The following is a 22588-nucleotide window of genomic DNA, read 5'->3' on the forward strand; positions in this document are numbered from 1 at the left end:
CGAAGGACCCCCCCCCCGTCTTCTCCCCCCTGCACACACACATATCACCCTGTTGCCCTCGGACTCCGGAGCCACGAAACCCACGGATCGGGCCCTTTTCTCCCCGAGGAAGAGGATTAATTACCCCGTTGGATTATTTATTTCCCCGCGATCGGAGGAAGGAGAGATGCCGGCCGGGTTCTCCCCTTAATCCCCGGATTCGTTACCCCATTTTCTCCTGTTGGATACATCACCCCTTCGCCTCCCCTCCAAGAAGAGGAGCGGGAATCGATCCCAATCTACGCTGCATTTCCCACTGCCTCCCTCTGTCCTCCCCTTTTGCCCCCCTCCCCCCCCCCCTCCCCTCCCCTTCCTCCCCATTTCATATCCAGAGAAAACGCTCTGAGTTTCTCTTTTAAAATAATAATAATAATTTTTAACCCCCCTCTCTTACTTCCTCCCTGGTTATTTATCCTGCCACTATTCCGTGTGTGTGTGCGTACGTAAAGCCCTTATTTAACCGCATTATTATTTGTGCGTGTGCCTCGCCCCCTCCCCCGTCCCCTCGCAGTGTCTGTCTCCCTCTCCCTCTCCCCCTCTCTCTCTCTCTCTCTCTCTGTCTGTCTCTTTCTTTCTTGTCGGAGGCTGTGGGATAATGGCGTGTGGGTTGTGGCTGTGAGGATGAGTTCCTGCTTCGTGCCGAACGGGGCCAGCCTGGAGGATTGCCATTCCAACCTCTTCTGCCTGGTGAGCGCCCGCGGCCGCGCACACGCGCGACGTGCGCGGAGTGGGAGCGGGAGGCGGCCGGGGGAGGGGAGGAGGCCGGGCAGTGGCAGCAAGCAGCCATTTTTAGCAGAGCTTCTGCTGGAGGAGCCCTCGGAGCAGGCCCAGCCGGGCGGCTGCCAGCATTCCGTGCCCCCCTCCCTCCCCCGGCTCCCCGCCGCCTCGCCTCGCCCCTCCCTCCGCTTTCAGCCCGGGCTTCGCGGCTCCTGCCCTGCCCTCAACTTTTTGGGCTTTCTTTCTCCTCTTTACGGGAGGGAGCTGCGCCTTTCCCCTTGGCCAACTTTCTCCTTTCCCTCCCCGCTGCACGCATCCCATACAAACCTCGGCCCAAACCCTTCTCCCTGCCTTAAATTCCCCCCCCCCCCCCCGTATCGCCTTTACTCCGAGACCTCCAAGCACTCTGCAGAGCCCCGCTGCCTTCTGTGCGTTGTGCACCATTTTGTGCTCTTTTTCCTCCCCCCCTCCTCCCCCCAACCTCAGGACGAAATTGTTGGGATTTTTTCATTTTGGTAGCGCCCGACACAGATTGAATTTCATTGGGCTGTGATGCAATTTGGGTGCTGCGTTCACCTCCTTCATCAGCTTAATGCAAATCAGTCTATATCAGATGGCTGCCTGATATATATATATATATATATATATTATATATATATATATATATATATATATATATATGTAATATATATAATAATATATATAATATATATATTTAATTCTGGAGATCATTATAAGTTAAAAACAAAACAAAACAACCCGTGCCAGGCTGTTGTGTGGGGGTTGTTGGAGGGGGGACCCCCTTGGGGCCTGCACCCCATCCTGCTGCTGCCTTTGTAAATCCTGGCTGTCTGGATGTCAACTGTTGCAGCCCCCATAGCTTCCATCTAAATCGTTTCTCCTCCTCAAGGTAGAAGGCTGCCATGTTAGGTTTAAATGTTGCGGTGATCTTAGGTGCGTTGTGTGCTAGGAGGGAAATCAGTGACTTGTTGGCAAGCAGCACCTCGCCTCTGTGCTGCATTCTTGTTGGGAACCGAGGGGCGATGCAGCCCCAAAGGGCCTTGAGGCTGCAGTGCTCGAGGGGGAGAAGCTCAGTGTTGGAACTTAGTGAGGTGCTGGGTTTGGGGATAATCCAGGAATTGTCGCTTTCCCAGTAGGTGCGTTGGTAGCTCTTCTCTCTATAAAGTCGGATGAAGCTTTGCCCAGAAGGGGATTTAGTGGATCATAACCAATGATGTGTAATTTAATGAGAGAAACAGGATTTAAATTCTTAAAATGTGGTGTGGGAAATGAAAAGCGTGATGGCTCAGAGTAAAAGAAGTGTGCTTGAGAAGCTTCCTGCACGCGATAGGGAATTTTACAATAGGGGAGCTGTGAATTTTTCTGAAATAGCAGAGGAGTGGCAGAACGTATGGCTGAGTTCGATTTTTCCCTATTTCCTGTATCCTCAGAGTAATCTTGGATTTCAAAAAGCAGCGTAAGCATAAGTGAGCATGAAGTGAGTAGTTATTTGCTAAGGCGAGCGCTTAAAAGATGGGGCATTTGGAACCTGCAAATAATTAGATAATTGTCACTCGTTTTTCTTTTTTTGTTTTAAATCAGATCAGGAGGGGTTTTTTTCTTCTCTGTTGCTTTAAGGCTGCAGTGAAAATGCACAGCTCTTGCTTTGCTGCAGCTATTAAGAGATTTAGAAACAGGGTGCCTGGTTATTTCCAATTTATCTCCTCAGGTGCACAGAACATAGAAGCGTGGTTTCTGTTACAGCTGGCTGTTTCTGTTGGTGACGTACCCCGATGTCTGACGGTTGGTTTCTTTTTTCTTTCCCTTAGGCTGATCTAACTGGGATTAAATGGAAGCGATACGTATGGCAGGGTCCAACATCTGCCCCCATTCTCTTTCCGGTCACGGAAGAGGACCCTATTTTGAGCAGCTTCAGTCGCTGTCTGAAGGCGGATGTGCTCAGTGTTTGGCGCCGAGACCAGAGGCCTGGACGCAGGGAGCTGTGGATATTTTGGTGGGGTGATGACCCCAACTTTGCTGACCTTATCCATCATGATCTCTCAGGTAGGAAGAATTGAATCCCTTCTTTTGGTCAGTGCAAGGGTGCTGTTACTCGTGGTGTTCTCCTGCCAGCCCTTACAGAAGTCTGTGTGAGATAAACTGTTGTCTGGAGATAAGATAAATGTATCCCCATAATCTACAACTTTGATTTTATGATAATGGAAAGAACTGTCAGAAGCCAAATTACGATGGCAGTGCACTGATCAGGGTGGTCTTGGTCTGCTGGATAATAAAGAAACAAGTTTTTTTCCTCTATACTTCATTCTTTTTTGGGGGTGGGGGGAACTGGAATGCACAAAACCATCAAAGCAAGCAAACCTATGAATTTTGGCAACTTCTTGGGACTTCTTGTGCCCAAGGCTGTGCCTGCGATTCAGAAGCAGAAGTGATGCCTTAAATGTGTTTTGATCAGGTCCCTTTTGTTGGGTAATTTTGCTGGATGTTGTGTTGAGGGACGTGGTTTAGTGTGAGCTATTGGGAATAGGTGAACAGTTGGACTGGATGATCTTTTAGGTCTTTTCCAACCTTGGTGATTCTATAATTGGAACTCCAAAATTCCAACTGAAATCCCATTTTATTATGTAATAAAAATTGTAGAGACGTGGGCAGTTGTGAACTGTACGAAATTGTTTGGGTTGGAAGTCAAATTGTTGATGGAGAGTCCTCAAAAGAAGACAATTTGCTTCATGGTTTTGTGTGAGAATCCTTAAACCTTGTGTTTTTCTCACCCTTTACCAGTGCTCTGAACCTGTACATGCTTTCAAACTTAGACCTGCTGCTTCTGAAAGACTAACACTATCTATATTTCTCAACACTGTTCTATTGGAGACTTGGCACTTCATTTTGAAAACGTTTACTTGTTGATGTCAGTTCCCAAAGTACGATAAGCAACTGGAAAGCTATGTGATGAAATTCAGCATTTAGACCATCTGTAGATCTGTTGGTGAGACTACAGTGATTCAGGGCGGGGGGGAAAGCTGCATCACTGCAATTTCCTTTGAAACAATGTACGGTATTTGAGTTACTGACGTGTGAAACGAGACCAAGGTTTGGTGACCTGCTAACCAGACATTGTTAATGCTGTGTTTGTGGATAAGCTGAAGAACAAACACAGATTTGAAGTGCTGCTGTGGCAGACTTGAAACAACGTGTGGGTTTTTGTACCCATGATGTGATCTGGAAAAGAATCGACATACTGAAATAGTGTTTGTTTGTTGGAATAGTGGACTTCAGAGTTGGGATGCTGCTGGGATTCCTGTCTGTCCTGGAAATAAAAACTGTGTGTCTTTAAATGTTATTGACTTTGTAGGTTGCTTGGTATTTCAGTGCATTGATGGCTTCCTTATTTTTGCCCTATGAGTAACCTCGGTCTTGACCTGCAGGAAACATCCTTTGTATGGCTGAGATGTAACTTAGACTAAAGGCTATTTTTGGCCTGGGCCTGCCCTGAGCAAAGACCAACTGTTGTGGGAGAGTATCCGTGTAGAACTTGCGTGCAGTTGGCCGGGAGATTAAAGCGTGTTACATTTGTGTCTGTGTGTTACAAGTGAAGCCATTTGGAGACTTTGTTTCTGCTCTAGGTGGCCTTCCGAGTCTCGTTTGAACGACTTCCTCTCTGCATTCCCTTGCAATCTACCCACTAATGTCGAGGTACCTTTTGAAACAGCACCGTTTTGTAGCTGAGCTTTTAGGTCAGCTTGGGTTTGTATTTAGGGATGTAGATAAATCCCAATGCGTGGTTATCAACTCCAAACCCCTGCTGTGCTCTAAGGGAGATGTAGTAGCAGGTGAGTGTCTCCCAGGGCTGTCTGCCATTGCTCAGATCACCTGTGGATGTCTGTCCTTCCAGACAGGTTATCCTATGTGTTTTGCTGTTAAATACTTGTTACCTATGCCCATGTGTAGAGGTACTGACATTGTAGTTTAACAGGCTGTTTTTTTGTCTCCTCTTAATTAAAATGGATGCTATAATCTCTTAGAACATATTAGTCTGCTTGATTCTTACATGACCAGAAGCTGATAAAGATATTCAGTAGCTGCGTTGTCTGAGGAGTGCCCACACCTGTGCTTTTTCTCTTTCCCCATTACACAAAATCTTAATGTGAGCCTCATATAGGAAAGAATTACGGCTGAACCCAAACAATGTTATCTGACCTTTGTCATAGACCTAATGGATTTTTTCATTGGTGGACAATTTCTCCTAGTAATTCACATTGCTCTGTTCTCCCAGTGATTGCTTGTCCCATTTTCAATGGAAAAGATAAATTACTTCCTGGCAGAGGCTTGTTACCTTCAAAATTGATTGGAAATTGTTTGCTGCTGATGGTTGAGGTGCTGCCTCATTTAGAATTTTTCTACTCAGTAGGAGAAGAATTGTCCTAAAGAACCAAGTGCAGGAGTGGAGTAGGAGCAGCTTGCTGCTGCTGGCATGTCCTTTGCTGCCCACAGACAGGGAAGGGAGGCAGCTTTGGTTTTGGTTTCCTTTGGTTTCGTTAGGGAGTGGACAGCACTTTGTCAGTTTTTTGATGATTTCTTTGTGATTTGTTGTTGCAATGAATAATGGATGTTCAGTGTCTGGAATGCATCTCAGTCATCAACTCTCAGTACCTGAAATATGGCAGCCTTCGAGAATCTCTTTATCCCCTGCAGAAGCATCTTCCCAAGATCACTTCAAAAGGGAACATACAGATTTGTGGGTGTACATCTGTGCGTATCAGATAAAAAAAAAAAAGATGTTTCTTTCTCTCTTCAGCCAGTATGTTCTAGAAGTTCTGCCTTTGCCCTAGAGGTATGTCTGAATGACTGCTACTGGCTGTATCTGAATTCTCGTATCGAGCCTTAGGTAACAGTCTTGTTGATGGTCAGGGATTGTTGTTGCCTGGGGGCATGTCAAAAGGAGACTTGTTCAGAGTTAGTAATTGATCAGTAATATTGACTTCACTCAATCATTTCTCCTTTCCTTCCCTAAGAAGCTACTTATTGTATGTATTTCCAAAAAAACCGTCGGTCTGTTTCTCCCTCAACATAGCCAGAGGCAGACAGAAGTTAGCCAAGTGTTCTTTTATCCTCCAACAACCTCAAAGGTTGTGTTTCTGTTGTGACGATGAGGCTTGATTATAGGAACTTCTGCAGCTCAAACCTTAACGTGGGACGTATTGGAGAACTTCAGAAGGCAGTGAGCCCTCACTGGTGTCTAGTCAACAGTTTTTTTGTTTTTTATTAGGTAGGTTCTTTTCTCTTTAAATTCTGTTGAAGTGCTTGCCTATATGTTTTTTTTAAATTGGTGGAATTGGTAGCAGTTTCAAACCTGAGAACAGTTGGGCATGAATTATGCACAAGACATAGTCCCAAGGAAATGGTTACGTTTTGATTAATGCTTGGGTAGGGGAAAGCTTCAATGTGCCATTGACCTTCAAGTTGCATCTTTGAAATGGTGAGCTATAAGATGCAGCTTTTTCCTTCTGGTGTCTGTTAAATCTCATTAATTTACTTTAGAGTGTTTTGCTCCTATCTGTCATATATCGAGTTAATCCGTTTTTTGTTTGCCGAGCAGTCTTCCTCCCACTTCTGTGAAGGATAAATGTATGAGCATAATGCTGGTCTTAGCTCCGTGCTGAGCCTCTGGGAGAGCTTTAAGGAAGGAGGAGTGAGGTCTGTGTGACAATGGCTTGATGCTGATCCTGAGTGGGAAAAACAGCCACGGCGATAGCAGCGAGTGCTTCTTTCTGTGTGTTGTCTGGTTCTCGGTGTATGTGCGTTATAGGTCATATCCTTGTCTCCAAACAGATCTGAGAGCAGCTTGGTTTGTGCTGATGTCAGCATCGGGTGTCTCATTACTTCTAATACAATGGAAACAGGAGTCTGAGCCAGTTCCCATACTGTGAGCTCTGCAGAAAAGCCTGCTGCTTGCAAGTATTCAGCAAAGTGAGCTTGGAAAACAGCTCAGCTGGTGGTTTGCTGGTTTGGTTTTGTTTTTTAGATACCACTTGCTTCCTAAACCCATTTTACTACTACAGCTACTACGAAAAGGATGCATTCTTTAAAAATTCTGCAACTGGCAGCAGGCACAGCATCACAAGCATAATATACCTGCATAGACAGGAGCAGGGAGCCTACGATCGCTGAGGATGAGATTTAACAATTCATCTGCTTATGGAATTACTCAAAGATGGTGTGGAGGAGGATATTAATGAAACACGCAGTGAAAAAGGTGTTCAGCCTTTAGTTATGGCCAGGCCATAGGTCTCTGTGCAAGGGAATCCAGAGCTAGCAGATTCTGAAGGCAATTTGTAGGCAAGCGTAGTTACGTACTTACAGAAAGGTCGTACCTTCAGGCTTTTAATGCTTGGAGAACAACCACTTCTGCTTAGTAGAAAAAGCATCAAATACGTTCATGTGGTGCAGGTGAAGGGCTCATGCTGACCTGTAGTGGTGCTGAGTATTTTGAGGATGGTATTTGGGACAGCAGCTCGTGTTTTGGCTTGTCTCTCAGGGGATGAAATTTTGCAACAAGTTTGGATAACTGGAGTGTTTTCAGTGAATGTAGATCAGATACAACCCTACAGAATCCAAGTAAGAAAATGTATGTTGAAGCTGGTATTTTGAGTTCTAGTCAGCACGTCTAAACACAAATTGGTGCTTCTCACTTAGTTTTGTAGGGAATATAGGCCCTTAAAACTGTTTTTCCATAGGTTAGCAGGGTAATTCTTACTCTGAACAATTTTATTTCATCTTAAAGTATTTGGATTTTTAAATTCTTTCATCCTTTTAAAAGGAAATATCGCCCTGTGTTACTATCATGTAATTACAATATACAGCAACAATTGCAGTCTGACACTTACATAGGAAGTGGGATTTGATCGTGTAAATCAGTTTTGCATCTATTTCTATAATTGGCTCGCTGTCAAATGGTGACAGAAAAGAAGCCCATGAAAGTAAGCAGTGCTTTAGAAATGCTTCTGAATCACGATAGGAAGGAATGGATTTTTTTTCCCTGTGTAGTTAAAGTAATGGGGAGGGGGAAGCTGTAGCCCAAAGCGCTGGCTTGACTTTCGGTTCAGGTAAAGCAAACTTTCTGCTTAGTATGTGATATAAAGAGAGAGGAAGAAAATTAATGACAAGAGGACAGTTGATGTAAATACTTGTCTGAGGAGCTGGCATAGATGCTGCAGAGCAGTTGACTGAATCGGAGAGCGAGAGGAATAACCAGAAGTATTTGTAATAGCAACAAAAGGTTTGTAACCTCTGGATTACCAGGGTGCTTGTGTGGATATCGCTTGTCTGAAGCAAAGCTGTGGCTCGACGCCTCTTAAAATGAATCAGCGACTTATTTTGGTTTATTGCTGCTATCAGGTTGAACGCTTACCGTTATTCAGTTTAAGAAAGATTAGAAGATGAAACTGTCTCTTCCTATCCCCCTCACAAAAGGGTCTTTTTATGGTTTACTTTTTATGATTCCTATTAAGTAAGGATTTTTCAGATGTTGAGAAACAACCGTTTGAATAAAGAAGAAAAATTACGACGTGGGCTCTGACCTCCTGTGTATTTCTCTCCTTCCATCCACTACCAAAATAAGAGGGGTGGGGGTGATGGATAAACAGGCTTCACAACTCTGCAGGACACTTACTGCTGTTTCTCTGCACGAGTTTGAATAAAGCTCTGAAGTGAAAGTATCTTTAACCACCATCTTATTTCATGCTCCCTTTCCATAGCAAGTGTGATGTTGTTGATCCCAGGTGCTCTTTCTGATCAGCAGGTATGTTTATAGCAGGCTGTTTTTTCAAGTTCTAGAGCTCTAATTGTGATTTCCACCCAAGCTTTACACGTACCCACATAATATGCTCCTCTTTTCTATTTCCTAAGAGCTCTCCTAGCTTAGTTTGCTGCTGAAACAATCTTCTGGCAAGTTCTTGCATGCAAACTTTTGTTAATAACTTGGTTGTCAGCACAACTATTAATGTTAAATGGAATACTCAGGGCTTTGTAGTATCCTCTGAAAAGTGAAACTTCTCCTTTGTGCCTGTAGTATGGCCATCAAAATAAAAGCAGAGTTACACTCAGTCTATGTGCAACTTCGGCATCTTTCTGCTCATTGACACGCACTAATGTGTCCGTTGGTACTGATATGCCAAAACAGAACTGGGCATAAGGGCTGGGGGGTAGTTCTTTGTCTTTGTTGCCCTCCTGTAATGGGTAATTGATGCAGGGGGTGTTCTTGGAATGATTTTTTAAAAATTACAAAAGCCATATAGGAACCAAGTATTTAACCTTTGAAATGGTGCGGAGTTTATTGTGCAGTTAAAGTCCAATATCATTAAGCTTTGTAGTTAATGTTTGCTCTATTGAGCTGCTTGTTTGCCACCAGTTGAGCAGTGTGTGCTGAGCAGGAAAGCTGCCTGTAGGATAGGGTTGCTTGTTTGTGTGTGTCTCCAAATCTCTGAGCCAGGGAAAAATGCGTCCTCTTGGCACCGCTGTTTTATGCCCTTTGACTTTAGACCTTTGTTGCTTCTTGTTGCAAGCGTCTTGTATGATGTTTCCTCAGTGAGTTACTGTATTATCTTGTAGCTTTATGGTTTGCAAAACAAGTTCATGCTGAATTTCAACACTGGAGTTAAGGTGATGGAAGGGGAGAAATTCACAGTGGGGTTTCGTTTTGAGGAAATGCAGTTCCTTGCTTTTTCTTGTCTTCACCAGGAAAGTATTTCATGTAATGATTCACCTGTAGTGATGTGCATCTTTTCCCTCACAAATTATGGGGCAGGTCTGTTTACTCTTCTTCTATCTCTCAGAGAAGGATTCTGGGACAGTGAGTAATCTTCTGTAACTCACAGCAGTGATGTGGAGTGGAAGCGTGCACTTACTTGTGTGGAATTAAACAGGACACAGATGTGTCCCCCCATTTTCTAGCTGCAGTAGTGCTTTGAAATTCTATTTTCTTCACCCTTGTCTTAGACATTGCTTGTTGTAATAAGCTGAAGGGTTTCCTTCTAGATGAAACCCTTAGGTGTTTGGTTTTCTATATGCTCTCTAATTTAAGGTTATTGAGACTTAATACCATTGCAACCTTTTAAGCTTCTAAGTGGCTTCCAGATAAAGGTGAAGGGGCTTATTTCAAAGGGAGATTTACAATGCAAGGACGTGGCTGCGTTGCTGAGGTTTTCTGACCATGAAACAGTCCAGAGGAAATCTATTTGAACCCAAATTCTCTCTGAAAGAGAGGTGAGCAGACAGGTTGCTTCTGTAAAACCTCATGTGTGGAACGGAAGTCTGAGCCCAAACTCACGTCTTGGAGGTGCGAGGGATGATGGATAAGGGATATGGGCAGCCTGGTCTAGCTTTGAACTCTGGGTGTAGGTGGGAGCAAGGAACTTCCACAGGTCCCATTCAACCTACATTGTTCCACAGCTACGCAGAGACCGAAGTAAAAAATGTCTCTTTATCCACGTCAGGTAGTTCATTTAAGTCTGCAGTGTTACCTGGAATGCCAAAGCAATGGAGCTGTAAGAATAACTGCCGAGCTAGTCCAAGGTGACCAGTAGCAGATCTTTGGGGATATCTGTCAAACGTGATGTCCAAGGGTTGTAGGTGTGAAGGTAGGGCCTGACTGCCGTAATGGAAGAAGATCCTGAGTTTTCCTGTATCACCCTCTGTACCACTGCTCTGGTGAGGATGAACCATTGAGAGATGCTACAGGAACTGTGAAATGCTCTCACTTGTGTGGTGTAGCTGCCACTGTGGTTCTTTGGGACTACCACTCCTAGGGCCTGTAGTGTATGTTAAAGCACTAAATGCCAGCCAGAGTGGTTGAAGAGTTTACAGCTTCTTGTAATGAATCTTGCTTTCTGACTTGGAAAATCAGCTCGGCTCACTAAGTTGGATTCCATGCCTGTGTTTTAGGTACGTGCCCCACAGATCAGATCTCGGTGTTTCACTTGAGAACCCTATCAGTATGACCTGAGCTTTGTTTTTCTGTTTATAGATCTGTATAGAGATCTGAAAGTGGCACTAGCCTGATTTTTCTATCTTTCTTGTTTATTTATTTTAAAATTTTAAAGAAAATTCCAGTTGTGTGAATCTTGTGAGGAGAGGGTTCAGGTGGTTCCTACCACTGCTCTCTGTATCTAGGTGGTGTTTTACCCCCATACCTCCCTTCCTCATTAGCAAATGGATGACCATTAAGGGTCAGTTAATCATTAATACTTTTGCCCAGCTCCTCAATGAACAATAGCTAAAGGATATTTTAAAAATGTGGCTGTGAGCAATTTAATTCATTTTGTTATTAAGCACAACTGTCATTTAGCATTTCAGGATAACTAGATCAAAATACTCCAAATATGAGCCACCCTGCAAACAGATCAGTGGTTTTGCAGACTGAAATATGTAACATACTGGTGCTGGTTGTTTCCTTCTGTTTACAAATAGCTTTGAATCTCTTTTTCCTTTTTTAAGGACGGAGTGTGGGGGAGAGACTTTATAGCTGATCACTTTTAGCAGATATACTCTTGTAACATTCAAATCACTTGCTCATGTTATAGGCTTTCTTTGGTTGTATGTTATGCTGTGACTGCCTTAAGAGCTCGTGGGAGAGGAAACAATTTCATGAAATGTCTACTATGTGAAGTAATAGGATGTAGTTCAATGTTAATTTATCTTTTTTTTCTTTGCCTTGTAGAAGAAGAAGATGGTGTTTGGGAGAATGGACTTTCTTATGAATGTCGCACTCTGCTTTTCAAAGCTGTTCACAACCTGTTGGAGAGGTGCTTAATGAACAGGAACTTTGTGCGCATTGGGAAATGGTTTGTGAAGCCTTATGAGAAAGATGAAAAACCTATAAACAAAAGGTAGGATGCTTTATTTTGCTTTATTAAAGAAGCTGTAGAGTTCGTTTAAGCTTTACGCTGGAAGGAACGTTTAATTAAGAGCACTCTATTTATGGGTTGCTTGGGATCCTGAATCTCTGATCTTTCTTGTTGTTCTGCCTTTTGGGAGTTATACAAAACTTTCTTATGAAGAAATGCAGCAATACTGAAGATAATAACCTGTCTCTTCTGTATTGGACACCACGGATAAGAAGGGTTGTAAAAGAAGCTAGAGTCCTTTTAGGAATGAAGAAGAGGACAGCTGCTGTGAAGCTACCACTGTAGTGGCCAGGACTAATTCTAACTAAATAGCACTTGTTCTTTGGGGAAGTGGAATCTAGGGACCATTTACAGGCATTGCATGCAGAGGGCTTTGGGAAAAGAGTTTGTTAGCTCCTGTCCAGAAAGAAAGTTGCATCTGGGGACATTACTGGTAGAGGAATACATACGGCCTCCACAGTGGGGGGAGGAGGGTAAGGAGCAAATTTCTGATCTAGATTGGAAGAACTTCTCCTTGTGGTTCTAACGTGGTTTGGCACGGTCTATGTTGCCTAGCAATAAGTAATGAAATGAATAAAAACTAGGTTATCTGGAACAAGTGTAATCTCTGTTCCCAAATCAGCTTTTAAAATCCAAAGTAATTTAAAGCTTAGAGAATGGTGGTGGGTTTTCTTATTTGTTTTTCTGTGTTTTGGTTTGTTTTTGTTTTTAAATGAATCTGTTAAACCCTGCATTTAGAATATTTGGAGATCGGTGGCTCTACTTTTTGGATGTGGGCTCGGCCTTTGTTGGCATCTCTGCAGTAAATTTAAACCTCAAAGAAATTAGAATTGTTTTGCAGCAGAAGCACATGTTTGTGTGCTTCTAGCAGTTGTGGACTGCTGCTTTTAATTTATGGGTAAACTTGTCCTTTTAATTCCAGGCCTCTCTTTGTCCCCCCCCCCAGTAAGGGAAAGATATTTCCTTTCTGGAATGTCCTTGTCCACCCGTTTCTTCTCTCTCTTGGTGCCATAAATCAATAATAAAGAGTTTACTTTTACCTGTTTGGACTGATACTGTCTTGGCACACTCTGGGCTTTCCTCAGTTGAGGAACTAGTTTTCCAAATTGCTGTTTGAAACCAGCATTCATTATGTCATGGCATCTCTTGGAGTAATTCTATAAAGCTCTCTGCAGCAGCTGGAAAAGCTGATGAAAGCTTTTAAAATAAAATAGCAGCATTTGTTTAATTTGGAAACTGATTCTTTTTTTAAGAAGCTCAGAAGGTCAGCATGCTTGATGAGAATAGCTGAAGGAATTGTGAGCTTACCCACAACACCACTTCACCATAAGTAGTTCAGAACTGCTGGAAAAATAGAGGGCAAGTTTTATTGCAGAGAAATCTGTGTTTTCTACCAGATACCTCAACCACTTGATTTTCTGAGTAGTGGCTTGGATGAAATGAACCACTAAAGTGAGGGGAGCAATTAACAGATGTGCATATTTTGCTCATCCCTTCTCGGAATGCCTTAATTTTTGTTAGGTTGTTCAGAGGTATCTGCTGAGGCCTCTGTTGATCCAACAGATGCACTTATCTTAAAAAACACAACACTCTTTCTGAAGCTGTATTTTTCTCTTTGGGATTTTCTCCATTTTCCTACTAATAGGAATAGCAGTTCATAAATTCATCACACTGATTTCAGAAGCGTGTCGTACTCCTCATAGTCCATTTTCAGAAGACTGCTTCTTCCTATATGCAGATATTTCCCTCTGACACAGCAGTATTCCTCCTGTGTGGAGGTGGTCATGGATGAATGTGGCAGGTGCTGCATGTGTCATGGAGAATAAAGCTTCTGTTGTTCAGGAGGGTTGTGATTGCTTCTCTATATTGCTTGTGTGCACTAAATGCCTATCTTGTTCCTAAGAATGAACTAAGTTACCTGGTGATGATGTTGGTGTATTTTTATTCCTCCCTTTGGTCCTAGAAAATAGGGAATAATGGGGGAAATACAGGAGAAAGGATGAGGTGAGGGAGGATTTTCCCTGCTCTGTAGAGTCAGTGAATGAACATTGCTTCACTTCATTTCAGCCCTTGTTGCTGTTATCTTTAGTGGCTGCTTTCATCCTCTGTGCTTTGTGTTCTGTGGGACTGTGCTTTGCATTGACTTTCAGAAACCCTGAGTATAGAATCAGTGTGCCTATATAATTTAGAGATGCCTATTATCCTGGGTATGAAATCTGCTACCAGTCTGCTTCAGATCAGAGTTTATGCTACCCTGTACTTTGGGACGTGGCTAGTTACTATGTAGATTGGCTTTCTGTGTATTATAACTGCAGATTTAGATAAGATTCAATGTTCTTGTAGACAATCTCAAAAGGCTTTGATTAGAGACTGAATAGTTGATGCTCTTGGCTGCAAAGGTGACTGGCTGATTTCAGTATGCTGGAGCTAGAGCTGGCTGTGTAGAACCCTCGTCCCACTTCCTCACTTTATTTCTCTTTGAACCAGGTACAGATAGAGCTGTTTTTTTTCCCCTCATATGATGGGTCCCACCTGAATTTTGAGGTTTTGTTGCCCAGTGTCCCAGGCTGTGACTTGCAGGTTGTGGTGGGATGGGGGAAAAAAAAAAGAAAAAGAAAAAAATTCTGGTAAAGCAAAAAAGTCAAATGTTTGCATTACGGGTCCCAGGCTGCAGGTTGACGGGGCTGCAAGGCAATCGCCACGAGCTGCTCTTCCCTCCTCCCCCTGCTTCCCCCCAGTCTAAAACCAGCGCTGGGAAAAGTGAGACAGTCGTGTATTTGGTGAAATTGGATCTGCCAGTGCAAGTCACGATTGCCATGCCTGAGGAAACTGTTGGAGGTTTTTGAGCGTGTTGGTTCCACTGCTGTTTATAGAGACAGGGGAATGGAGCGGCCCGCTCCGTAAAGTGGCTCTGTATGGCGATTGCTTTTTTGGTTTTTCTTTCTTTTTTCTTTGTTGCTCTTAATATGTAAGGAAGCAATTTCCAAAACGTTCAAGAATGGGTGATGGGAGTTACAGGGATAACAGTAGGATAAAAGACTGAAGAGAAGGTTTTGTTAATAGCCCTAGTTGTAACCAAATGGGGAAAAAATTGCTGCAGTGTTTGTCACATCCTTTCTCAATAACTTACTGAGCTCTTGTAATCTACCTTTAAGGTGACCACATATTAAATTACAAAGTTTGACTAATAAACACATCTTTCTCTTTTCTCCTTTCCAACCTGTTGTGCTGTTACTGTCACGTTCAGAAATAGCTGTGTATGTTTTATTCAAAACTCCACACTTTAAGAATATGAGAGAGGGTCTGGGATCTGCTGCATCCAGCTCTGCCTTTTCTGGTTGGACTGCTGAAATACCAGCCTTTGGATGAGGCTTTTCCTCCTGCCAGCTGGATGATAAAATAGTGGCATATACCTAGCATAAATATTATTAGGAAACTTGTCAGAGTAAATGCTATTCCAGGCAAAATTCCTTAATGAAGATTAAATCTGACACTCCTACTGAAAAGTATGAAGGGCCCATGTGGAGCTCATCTGCTGCAGTTTTTTAGGTAATAAGTAAAACTTGCTAAATTTTAACATAATTGGAACACCAGTAAGCAAATAATTGAGCAATACTGATTTGGTGGGATTCCTTTTAAATAGTAAACAAGTTGATCTGTTCATGTGGGGGGGGGAAGAAAAACCCACAAACACAACACTCCCACCACTTGGAAAAACACAAGCGATAAGCTTATCATAGCTTACAAAATAAAACTTGCTGCACAAGTTTCACAAGTTGTGCTGTTCGACCTTAGCCTGGGTGAGGGATTATATAATGCAAGTGCAGAGCTTCAAGGGAAATGACTGCTGAGAAATATTCCTCGTGTGTGTTTGTGTGTGTGTCTATGTCTTGTGTATGTATACGTGTATGTACACACACACACGTGCTTTTTTCCTCTGCCTTGTCTTACCAAGAGGAAAAGGTAAAACCAGCCACAGTGGGCATCTTTCATGAGTGTGTTGGCAGCTGTGCAGTCCCAAATGCCCATGGCTTGTGCAGAGGGGCAGTTTTTTAACTGGGACGTAGCAATTGCTGCCTTCTTCGGGAGTGCTGATAACGTAACAGCAGTTACTCAAAGCGACTGGCTATTGTCTGGCCTTGGCTGCCCTTAGGACAAAGGGAATGAAGTGCTGCAGCCCAGGTTCCTGCCACGTTCCCCTCTTTGGTGTCTTCCCTGTTTTCTGCGGGGACTTCTTTCAGTAGCAGTGAAATAGCTCTTCTTGCTTCCTCAAGGAGGATGCTCCAAATTACTGTTAATAATAATTCTTTTCAGGAGCAGCATTTCTGAGTGCTAAAACTCAGATCTTGTTCATACTTGAGAATTAACTGTACATAGTAACAGTTATAACTATAAAATACAATAACCTGTAGTTGTGGGTTACCTTCACTTCTGTATGTTTAACTTGAAACCTTAATACCTGAAATGAAGTGGCTCTTCTTTGCTGCTACTACTGGAGTATTTTCTGCCATCTTTTAAGTCTGCTCAATCTTTCTGCAGTGTAAATTTCTTCCCTATGTTAATCTTCAAATCAAACAAAGTCAACATTTTTTTTACAACAGCTCTAATGAGGCTGTTCTGGCATCGTGTACCGGCAGGAGAGCAGGTGATGTTTTTCCTTTTACTGTAGACAGCTGGAATTGAGAGCTGCTGTAAGTAGGACAGTGCAGGATAAACAGCAGGAGCTGAGAGCATTGATCACATGATTGTCTCTTTGGAATATTGGGTTGCTACAGAGACTACAAGCAGACAAATTTAGCACTTTACATCAGAAAGCAGTTTTCTCTTATTTGGCTTAAGTTACAATGCTAGTTTGGCTCATCACGAAAAACTGGTGGCAATGTGGCTCTCAGTTTTTAGCTTTCAACAATAAATTCCTATGTATTTGTTCACTGAGCAGTAAGGTAATACAAAAGCCATACAGATATATCAGATTTTGTCAAATGAAAATTTTATAATGCATTTCAGTTTTCAGCTTGGAAAAATCTGGCTTAACAAGATGGTCTCTAAAGGTTTCGGAATGGGGCTGAGCAACTCACTGAAAGCTGTTGCTTTGAAATAGTGTAAAATCTGGTTGTTCTGTTTTGCAAATAAATTCTATATTCTTTATAGCACATATATATTTCCTTGTGAAGCACGAGTTGAGATAATTGAGATATGCATCCTGAATAATGCAGGGATGCTGAAATGTAAGGTAACAGCTTTGTTAGTCTCATCTAAGTTCTGGAGCACAAACCAGGTATTTTCTTTCTAAATATTACTTACAATTGTTCTACCAGGAGAAATATGCATATGTGTTATGTGCATATACATATCTAAAGTTCCTCTTGCATTCTGAAAGATCAGCTTTGCTTCTATGATTTTATTTGTGTATAAAAAAATAGTTTTTTTGTTTCAACCCTTTTTACAGGGGTGAAGCTCAGCTCATTAATAATGTAATTAATAACTAAATGTAGAAGTCTTTAGGGTGGCTATGACTTATTCTGTGATGAGTTACTTCCTACATTAGTATTTGTTGTAGATCACATGGCTGGTTTATGGAATAAACAAATTGATCTACCTTAACTTCTAGCTAACATCAGAATGTCCTTAGCTATGTGAAAAATATTTTGGAGAGCCTTTGACAGTAGTCATTAATGATGTGCTTTGAGCTGGAAGTTTTTCTGCTTAGCTATTAGCTACGTTTTTTGCTTTGTGTTATCATCAAAATCAACTTTCTGCTATATTTACCTTCATGACCATAGGGAGTTACTGGGAGATGCTTAGCAAGATGTGTGCTGTGCCATCTTTGTGTCAGTAGTTGGAGAAGCATCTGTGTTTTGAGATGCTATTACTTCATGTTAAGAAACAGAATATGTAACTTGCTAGAAAAATGTAGATGTGCATTTGTTTAGAGTTCCTTGAGCTTTCACATTGGGGATATTAGTGCCATTGTGTCTGCTTGAAGTGCAGACCCTGCGATAGGGGCTGATGCAAACCCTGATGTTATGGGGAAACTTGTAGCCAAGGGCAAGAGAGGCATGTTTGTGAACTTGATTAATGATGATTCCAGCTCTGACATAGCAGCACGACTTTCTGTGACAATGAGTATGTATGTTAGCATGTTCTTCCTGGAGAACTTATCCTCTGTGTCCCTCACCCCCCAGCATTTAAACAAACAAGCAAAAATAACCCCCCAAAATAAAACAACAACAGAAAGACAACAAAGAAAGCTCCTAGAGTGTTCCATAATTGAGATGGACAGGTAGGCAGACTTACGGGGTTTTTTTCCATTTCTTCAATTATAAAACAAAGCAAAAACCCACAACCACCACATATTTTTCATGTTTTTTGTTTTTTAATGCTGATTTAATAGAACAACCTAATTTTAGTATTTTAATTACATTCGTATTTTGCTTATTACAGCAAATGCATATTTAATTTCCTGTTCCTTTCTAGTCTGAATGAAGGTTTTGGAGTCTCCTAATTTAGGATTATGGCATGGTGAGCAGGAATTGAAGACTCCACACTTAAAATAGCAGTGAAGGTGTGAATGTGGCAGCACGGGAGGCTGCTCTGCATCAGTGCATTACGGGTTATTTGTGGAAGATGGATATAGTCCCCAAGAACTATTCTGAGCAAGCACTTCCAAAGGCAGGGTGGTAGGTGGGCTGTGGTGAGGGAGTAGCTCCTGTTGTGTTCAGTGAGCCCAGACATCCTCAGGTGGCTCAGCAGCTTTGCTCCTTCTCCACCATGAAAAGCCTGAAGTGCTGCCTGATGGATAACAGAAGGCAGAGCAGAGATCAGAGTGCAGTGGTAGTGCAGGTTGAGCCTGTGCTCCGGTACGCCATTCCCCCAGACTTGCTCTTTGGCATTTGTTTTGTTTTCTGTTCTACCCTGGTTGCTGCAGTGTTGTTTTCCAATGAAGTTAAAGAGGGAAAAACACAACAGCAAACGAACCCAAAAGCTCCAACAAAAACAGGCAACAGGCTAACCAAGAACCGAATAACTGAGCATGCAAGGATTTTCTTTCAGAAGTATTTGGTTACTTAATTCACTACAGAAAGCAACTGTTATCTTTTAAATAGAAACTTCTTGATGCTGAAGTTTATTTAAATAACATACCACCCCTGGTTGGCTGTGATGAGGAATAACTGTTGGGAGATGCTTTCATTTAGGCAGATAGAATGCATTGGCTGGGAGTTCCCTGGGCAGTGGCTGCTGTGGGCCGTTGTCAGCCAGTCACAGTGCAATGATTTGTGGTCAAAACAGCCTGAAGTTTTGGATTGTTGGCCACTACATACTGATTTCTAGCAAACATAACAGAAACAGTGAAGCATATTAATAGGATATTAACTCTATCTGGTGTGTTTGTGCTCCTGAATGAACTGTTCCTCCCAACTGAAAAGTAATTGTGTAAGTCATTAGTTCTGGGAGGGTGATTTTAGCTTTGCAGTGTCCATTTTCCTGATCTACAAAATGGGAGTAGAAAAATACATAGTGAGAATATGGTAGGTATTTTGGTAGGCTGGAAGCACACTGGCATGGTCAGCTACTTGGTTCAGCTCTGAAATAATTTAGAAAGGCAATCTAGGAAGAAAAGTGGTGGTAGTTACAAAAACAAAAGCAGCCACACTTCCAGTGGAAACGTTTGGATGCTTTCTGGAATTTAATGTCAAATTTGCTGTAGGTTTTCTTTCTTTCTTTTTTTTAATTGGAGACTTTCTCATTGCTGTTGATGTTGTTGCAGTCTCCTTACCTTTCAGCACAGTGCTGACTTGATGTAATCCACTGAAGTGTGGATTAGGGAAGTTCTGGTGCAGCTGATGTGTGTGAGGCATTTTGAAGATATGCAACTACAGGAGGGGAGGGGGAAAAATTCAGACCCAGTTATCTTTTTATCAAGGAGATGCATTCATATTTGCTAATGGAGATGCAGAAGCATGTATATGCACTTCCTTTGTGTGCTTTCCCCTCTTTTCCTTCCACTTTTCTTACAAAGGTGGAAGTGGAAATTTATTGAAATTGTCCATATGAATTTCAGCTGCTTTTCACATAATCTTCCACCTCTGAAGGATTTTATTTTTTTCCATTCATCAGGAATGCTCATTCTGATGACGTTTTATAATTCAGTGACCAGTTACCAATACTGGATGATAACTATTAACAATTCATGGTTAGGACTTCCCTGAAATTAACTCGCTGTTCAGGGTGGGGCAAGGTGATGAGGTATTTGGGCAGAATTATGGGTTTGTTTTCAGAACTTTATTTAAAATTCTGTGCACTACTCTTACATGTGCACATGTGGCAAGGCACGATCATAGTGAAAAACTAACAGAAAGTGAGTGGGCTGTGAACAGGAGCTTTAAGACAAGCTTCTGGTGCTGGGAGGGGATGTCTGTCTGCTCCTCAAGGACTGCCCTCTGCCACGTACAGTCAGTTCTGAGCACTGTGCTACAGGTGTTCTTTGTATTGCAGTCGTGAGATGCTCTGCACAGGTTATCTAATGATCTTTTGAGCTGCTTAAAGAAACGAACAAGTCTGCAAATAGAAGCGTAGGCTGAACTCTGTATTGATGGGCAGGAAACCACCAATTTTCTCACTGTTCTTGTATGCTTGACTAAATTGTAAAGGCAATTTGCCTATTTACCCTTAAGTGAAATGCTTTTTGACCAATTAAGTGGACTTGCTAATTACTGTGCTTTTTTTGTTTGATTAGGATTTTTGGCTGCAGTGTGAATCATTGAGAACAGGAGAGGAATTTAGAGAAATAGCAGGATCTTTTTAATAGCTTTTGGAAGGGTTTGAGGAGAGCACTCTGGAGCTGAGGTTGAGGCAGCAATGAATCTCTGGAAATGCAGAGAACTGGAGAATGTGCAAAGGTGTTAAAAACCTTAACAAAAAGCAAGCATGCTTGCAGTATCTTGCTAGTCTGTAAAATGGAGTACGTGGGGACTGCTGGTCACTTAGAACTCTGGTTCTATGTTTCCTACCACCACTTCTCCACCTCCTTACAAAGAGCTTCAGTGTGTTTCTGGCTTTATTATTGTATTGCTTGTGACTTTTTTTACAAGCACCAGTATTTCCTGCAGCTGTGTAATATCACGGTGCCAATGATGTTACATGTGAAGAAAGGGTTTCGGAGCGTGACTAGTTAGGACAAAAATGCGGTGTTTGAGTACGTGAAGAGTTGGTTCTACCCTTCACTTTAAGCTTTAGATAAGAAGATCCGTGTTTTCAGGAGATACCATGTGGAAATCTTTCCCTCAGCTCGTGTTTAAGGAGCAGAGTTTTGCTGTATTTCTACTATGTAGCAGTTCTATTCTGTTGTGCATGAAACAACATCGCTGCAGATACGGAGGCAAATATCTAAGGTGATGTGCATAGCTTTTATTTCATGTTCAGACTATTCACTAATTCAGGGTTACAGATTGATGTTCAGGTTTGCAAGAATCAGTTGTAGCACAGTGGGTCTGCTTTCCTGCCATAGAAACAGCTTGCTTGCAGCTTTCATGCCGAAGCAGTTTGAATGATGTTGGTAACAACAATGGCTACTGTCTTACTAATGAAATTTTGATGGAAACTTCCCACCTGCTGAATGTGGGGAGGAATGCCTTTTTTTTTTTTTCTTTTACTATGTAAAAAATTCTTGGTTTGTTTTATGTGGCTTTTGCATGATGACCTTGACTTTTTGCTTCTATTTAGGTATGGTTTTGCAGCATAATGAATTGATGTGCTTCTGTTATCATGCTGATGCTTCTCTTTGTCTTGGTTTATCTGAATTCTCTCAGATAATAGTACAGATGTCTGCCCTTTATCTGTGTAGTAATGTAGAGCTAACTAGAGACATAGCTTAATCCCATTTAAAGTGTATTTAAAGAATATGTGCTTTTATTTTTAACTCTTCCTCATGTATGCTAAGCTTCTGAAGTGGTATCTGTCACTTGGGACCAACAACACTATCCGCTATTTCAGTTTAAACCACCCAATATTTTGAAAGTAGAATCCAATTGGACAAGATGAGTCTTCAACTATTTGCATAAGGATTAAAGTTTAATGAGATTTCTATATAGGAATTCGGTGGTGTTTGATAACCGTGTGGATTGGCTTGAACTTGAAGTCATCAAGATGATGCTGAGCTCCAACACCACAGGATTTTGTCAACTATCTTTATTGGGATTCCTGGGCAGCTTTTCATGTGCAGGGAGTAGGTTGTCCTGAGCTGGATTACTGAAGCAATTATGCTAAGTAGTTGTCAATGAATAGTGATAAGTCACTTGTATGTCTGGATCCTGGCTCTTTTTGTTCTTTAAAAATAAAAGAAATAAAATTGAAGGGCAGCTCGGCATACTGTCACAGGTTTGATGCACCTTGAAAATGGTCGTGGTGCAGTCAAGGTGAACTCCCATAGAGGTTTCTGTTGGTTCACTTCATGGCCTGCAGCTTTCAGTTACTGTAATATAAAAAAAGCCCTGTGCTTCACTTGCTCTTCCTCCTCAACCACTTTGTGGGTTTTCTCATCCTTGAAGAGCTTTGGGTCCCTAAATTTAATTTGTTGATGGTCAGAGTCGTGTATTTTACACTACAGCAGTGGTCTTGTTGCAGTGCCCATCCTGGTGGCTGCTCTTTGGGGTGTGGATCAGTAAACCAATTTATCTCTGGTGACATAGAACAGGCTGTGCCAGTTTCAGAAATATTTTTCCCCACACAGTTCAGTCTCTTACCATCTACCTCCTGCTGGAGGAAATGCCTTGGCAGTGACACTCGTGTATCTGGTAACCATGCCTGGGCAGGTTTTATTTTAATAGGGATACTTCAGTTCTTCTATGACCTGGGGACTTTTTTTATTCAATCGACAGAATCTAATTTTATTTTTGGGGCAAAAGGTGATGTTG

General features: G+C 42.1%; 1 protein-coding gene across 3 annotated transcripts in view; it reads left to right on the plus strand.

Moving 5' to 3' along the window:
• Window positions 1-496: 496 nt before the first annotated feature.
• MED13 (mediator complex subunit 13) overlaps window positions 497-22588 on the plus strand; it is a 48013-nt gene continuing 25921 nt past the window's right edge. For 2 of the 3 annotated variants that reach the window (XM_042879588.1, XM_042879589.1), the window contains exons 1-3: window positions 497-726; window positions 2586-2820; window positions 11489-11657. In XM_042879588.1, the coding sequence (XP_042735522.1) occupies window positions 661-726; window positions 2586-2820; window positions 11489-11657 (470 nt within the window). In that variant the 5' untranslated portion in view covers window positions 497-660. The remainder of the gene's footprint in view (window positions 727-2585; window positions 2821-11488; window positions 11658-22588) is intronic. The other variant, XM_042879587.1, reaches the window with a different exon arrangement.

This window comes from Lagopus leucura, unplaced genomic scaffold (genome assembly GCF_019238085.1).
Source record: "Lagopus leucura isolate 7727_CA_CO unplaced genomic scaffold, USGS_WTPT01 Super-Scaffold_100024, whole genome shotgun sequence".
Lineage (NCBI taxonomy): Eukaryota > Metazoa > Chordata > Aves > Galliformes > Phasianidae > Lagopus > Lagopus leucura.